Genomic DNA, 4,791 nt, shown 5'->3' with positions numbered 1-4,791 from the left:
AAAAAAAAAAAAAAAAAAAAAAAAAAAAGAAAAAGAAATACAACAGTAACTGTTGTAACTACTCCAGTAACTACGTCCCCCCTCTAACTCAAGGATAGTTTTGCTTCTGGGGGCATATTTTTATTGAAGAAATTTACAAAACAATTGTGCAGATTTTTTTTCAGAAAAAATGTCTGCTCACAAATTTTGGCTTCAAACTTAGGGTTCATGGTCTGGCAAAGCCAAGATGACTTTGATTTCTGTTGCTGTTCTAAGAGATACAGATTAAACCCGCACTTTGGATTTCCCCATCTCAGGGTCACAATCTGAGATTCTAACCCCTGCGATCTCCTAGACAGCATCCCCACCCCATCCCTGGTCTACCCACAGACACACCACCACACTTTCTTAGCCACCACTAGGCGGGCTTTACCTCCAGCCAGCGGAGAAGTCACGAAGGATTATACTATTCAGTTTCCCAGATGCAAGAACCAAAGGGTAAAATTAAAGACAAGAAGATATGGGAGTGAAGGGAGGTGTTCCTGGGAGGTAAAAGGAGTACAGAGACAGGGCTGTCCGCCCTTGAAGCACCTGGAAAAATCCTTCAAAAGAAGGATTATCTGGCCCCACTCTTAGGATGTTTGACTAGAAAGAAGAATCCCCAGGTCAATTGTGAAGCAAAAGTCCCAGTCAATCTGGGAAAGAATTTAAGTTAAACCAGGTCCACTGTGGTAAGAGCCTGAGGCCCTGCAAACCAACATCAGCTTCACCACCATCATCACTCATTTCCATCATCATCATCATCCTCATCGCTTTCCCAGCAAAGGTTTTACCTACATAGCAGTGTTTTACATGTGTCCAAGCCTCTGAAACTGATGCTATTTATTATTACAGTTCCTCCTCAATTGTAGATGATCAAATTGGGACTCAAAAATGCATTTATCGGCTTAGGTCAAAGAAGCATTACGAGGAAGAGCCAGGATCTGAGAAATGGAGCGCCCCTTCGCATCTAAGAGCCTGGATTCAGGAAGGGACCCCTGTGGAAATCCCTCCAGCTGGCCAGAAGGGAAAGAGAAGGCCTTGGCTTCCAGGGCTGAGCTGGGGGCTCCCAGACTGCTGCAGTTCATCCAAAGGCCCATGGAAAGCCATGTGGCCAGGAGGCAGGGACAGTAGTAAAGTGACCCCTCCTTGTCCCTGCCCCTAGTTTCTGAACTTTGTCCCCAGCAGTTGGTACTGGGAGTCATTAGTCTCGGGCTTAGTCTCAGTCTGCTGCCTGCCTTTGAAAGATTATAAACCTTATCTGCCCTTCTCCAGGCAAGGCTAACTTCATGGGCAAAGGTGCTTTACCTCCACCCAGTGACATGGGTGCCTACATCCTGAAAAGCCAGAGCCTACCCTGAAGAGGCACAACCCACCTTGGCCCGAGGAGCAAAACAACCATCAGGGGTTACAGGAGTGAGAGATGAGGGGGACAGAGTCCAAGGGAAGTAGAAGGGAACCTCATCTGTGTCAACCCCTGGGAAGAGGTGAGGACAGAGGTGAGTCTGCCTGGAATGTTCATTTCCAGATTCTGTGTGTGGGTGTGGGTGTGTGCGCACGCATGCACACCTATGTGTCACGGTCCACTTCTTGCCATTTCAGGAGAGCTCTCACTGTCCCAGGGACCAGGTCAATTCTGACGCCACACCCTCACCCCAGTGCTAGTACACAACAGCCACTGCTGCCAGGGGACAGAACACCAAGGGACAAAGGGACTCCCTGGTTTCTGAAAGCCTGAGAATGGAGGGGAAGTTGCCGCACTGTGGACAGGGTGGAGCCGTTCAGAGGCCTCCACAGCAGAAGGGCGCAGTCCTCAGCTCTTCCTTCTCTTCCACAACCCTCTGTTTGCCTCCACCCACCTCTGGGGACTGCATTTTTAAGCCAGATTGCTCTCTCCATCAGTTCCTGGCTGTGTGACCGTAGTCAAGTTAATTCATTTTTCTGAACCTGTTTCCCCGCTAAGAAATGGAAATAATAAATCCTGCTTAAAGTTACTTGGGAGGATTAAATGAGTTCCAAGGCATCTCAGGTTTACACTTTACATGGTAGAGTATACGTTTAAGAGTCTTCCAACCCCGGAATAGAGCACTTTATTTAGCACATAGTAGGTGTTGATTGGTTTAATGATCAGATGAACTAATTTCCTGCCAGTTAGCAAGGGCCATGAAGGCAAAGATGGTACATATCTTACTACTGCATTCTCACTACCCACCATGAGTCCTGGCAGACAGAAGCTGCTCAATACCCTGTTGAACAGAATCCCTCTCTGCAGCACCAACTGTCCTTGCTCGAGGTAGGGACAGCACTCACCCCATATCACAGAGCCCCTCCTTCCCCATCTCCCCTCATTCAGCCTCGATCTTCTCTTTGGAAGCTCCTCCTCATCCGGGTAGGCCCCTTTCCAGACCCCTCTATCCCAGTGCTCACTGTCTCTTGCTCAGCCCTCTGAAGAAGTAGCTACAGCGCAACCCCTCTTCTAGGGGGACCGGCAAGACACCCCTTCCCAGCTGAAGTCCCTCCTGGAATTGAGAATTAGGGATGGGAGGGGGAAGAGGGGAACTCAGTGAAGCCAACTGGAGGCCTCTTCTCACACCTCTCCCGTGGCCTACTCCAGTTATTTATTACACGTTTCAATTCCCTCAGACCCCAACGTCAAGAAACCATCACTTTTGGGTGGCCCCTTTCCTGGCAGCTCCTGAGGGCTGACCCAGAGCAGGTGCTGGAAGGCACCCCCGAGTCTTCCGGCACGAAGTCCTGGCCTCTGCCAGCACACGCAGCCTGCACCGCCTTGGTCAGCAGGCGCTCCCCAGCACACACCCAGCGGCACAGCGTCTCCTTCGAGAGGACGCCAAGAGTGGGGGGGGGCCCGGCCGCTCCTAAGGTTTGGCTGGCGCCACCCCCACTCCAGTCGCGTCCAGGAGCCCCAGGCAACGCTCAGCGCAGTGAGAAAGCGCTTAGGCCAGCCGGCTACTTGCGTCCCCCGCCTCCCGAAGAGCCGCGGGGAATCCCTGCTCCTCAGCATCTCTGGTCCCGGCCGAGGGTCCCCCGCGAGCTGGCGCCAGCTAGAGCCACGCAGCGGGCGCCGGAAGGGGGTTGGGGGGGAAGCCGGCGCCGGAATCACAAAGCCACGAGCCCGGCAGGGCGGGGACGTTCTCTTAAAACCCATCTTCTCGAAGCCAGAGGAAAGGGGTCCTTACCCTGTGCTCAATCCCCAATAGCCACGGCATCGCCCCCAACCTCTCCTGCCAGAAGGCAAAGTCGCCAGCCACTGCTGGGGAAATTGAGACCATATGTCTGAGCCACGAGAGGGCAGCCGGGGAAAGGGGTGCGAGTCCAGCTCACCCATAAATTTTGCTGCTGCGCACGCCACTATCTCCTTTCTGGCCCCGGGGCCCTGCCCGCGCACAAGACTGATCTGCATTGGGGACCGGGCCCCCAGGTGTGAGACGGATCCAGGCGTGCAAGGGACCTCGCTGTCCAGGAAAACTCAGCTAAACGGCCGACAAGGGTCGCAAACACCGCCCTAGGCTTGCACTCTTCGCAAAGGACCTAGGGCTCGAGCACCGGAGAGGCGGTATGGCGCGGCCTGCCGGGTCCAGCTAGTTCCCGGAATACCAGGCCAGTACCGCCCGGAGTTAAGGTGGGGGAGGTGTCGGCCGGGAAGCCAGTCCGGCCGGCCCCAGGGCTCCCGCCGAGCGTATTATTTACAATAACAGAGTAGCCGATTAGGGCGACCCGGCGGCTTCCCCCAACTGAATCTGGGAGAGAGGCAGTATATTTGTGTGTATGCTCCGCAGGGTGTAATATGACACTGTTGGTGTAAGGTGTGTGACACCCAATGTTAAGATGTGCGAAGCAGTGGATTCTGTTTGTGACCGTAAGGCTCTGCTGTAGGTGCGTCTACTGTGTTAGGGTGTGTGCCACCAGTGCTTGTGCTCAGACACTAGGTTGTATGTTTGTGCCTGTGCAGCCCAGGGGAGCAAGCAGGACCCCTGCTGTGTACCTGTGCTCTGGCCAAGGAGTGGGTAACAGAATTTATGTTAGGGTGTGTTCCTTAAAGGTGTATGTGCAGGGGGCTAGGTTTTGAGTGTTCTTTTGGCAACAGTGGCCGTGACACTTGTATATGAGGACGTGGGGTTGTGTTTGTGAGTCTACGTTGCCTAGTGTCACACCCGGTTGTGTTGCTGCTCTTTATGGCCATGAGTGTGGGTCCCTGCTGCTGATGGTGCAGACGCTGAGGCAGATTCTGAGCTGGTGATGGAGCCCCAGTGGGCGCTGGTGTGCGGGAGGTATGTCTGTCTTCACATATGTACGGATGTGTGTGTGTGTGTGTGTGTGTGTGTGTGTGTGTGTATGTCGGTGGTGCGGCCCTCCAGGTGCCGGTGGAGAGCTGGAAGCGCTTGAGTGAGCTGAGCTATTCGCCCAACAAGTGTGTGTGTGTGTGTGTGTGTGTGTGTGTGTGTGTGAAAAAACGGGGAGCCCCCACTGAACTGAGGGCCGCGCGTTTCCCCCAAATCCTCTCCATCCCGCGCGCTCCTGGAGTCTCCTCATCCCCGCAGCTCCAGAGGCACTCTGGTGCGAGACAGGGGGGCTAGGGTCCGGCCCGGCACCCCCTCCCCTCTGGGCTTCTTGCCGTGGACCTAGAAGGCCAGGGTGCCGGGGTCACAGCCCCCACTCGGTATCCCAGAGCCCGCCCCCAGTCCCCACGCTTCGGGCACGGGCAGGGCCCCGCGGCTTCGCTCCGCTAAGCGCCCCTCCCTCAGCTCCGGCTGG

General features: G+C 54.6%; 1 protein-coding gene across 3 annotated transcripts in view; it reads right to left on the bottom strand.

Annotated features, from left to right (window-relative positions):
* Pcdh1 (protocadherin 1) overlaps window positions 1-4,791 on the bottom strand; it is a 27,368-nt gene that overhangs the window by 21,753 nt on the left and 824 nt on the right. For 2 of the 3 annotated variants that reach the window (XM_010613879.3, XM_019206046.2), the window contains exon 1: window positions 3,361-3,454. The exons of the other annotated variant lie outside the window; for it this stretch is intronic. In XM_010613879.3, coding sequence (XP_010612181.1) covers window positions 3,361-3,439 — 79 coding nt within the window. In that variant the 5' untranslated portion in view covers window positions 3,440-3,454. Of the gene's footprint in view, window positions 1-3,360; window positions 3,455-4,791 lie in introns of those variants that run through there. 3 annotated transcript variants of the gene reach the window in all.

The sequence above is a fragment of the Fukomys damarensis genome, unplaced genomic scaffold (genome assembly GCF_012274545.1).
Source record: "Fukomys damarensis isolate Sample0158 unplaced genomic scaffold, DMR_v1.0_HiC HiC_scaffold_3, whole genome shotgun sequence".
NCBI lineage: Eukaryota > Metazoa > Chordata > Mammalia > Rodentia > Bathyergidae > Fukomys > Fukomys damarensis.
This window is presented reverse-complemented; position numbering and strand designations above follow the sequence as displayed.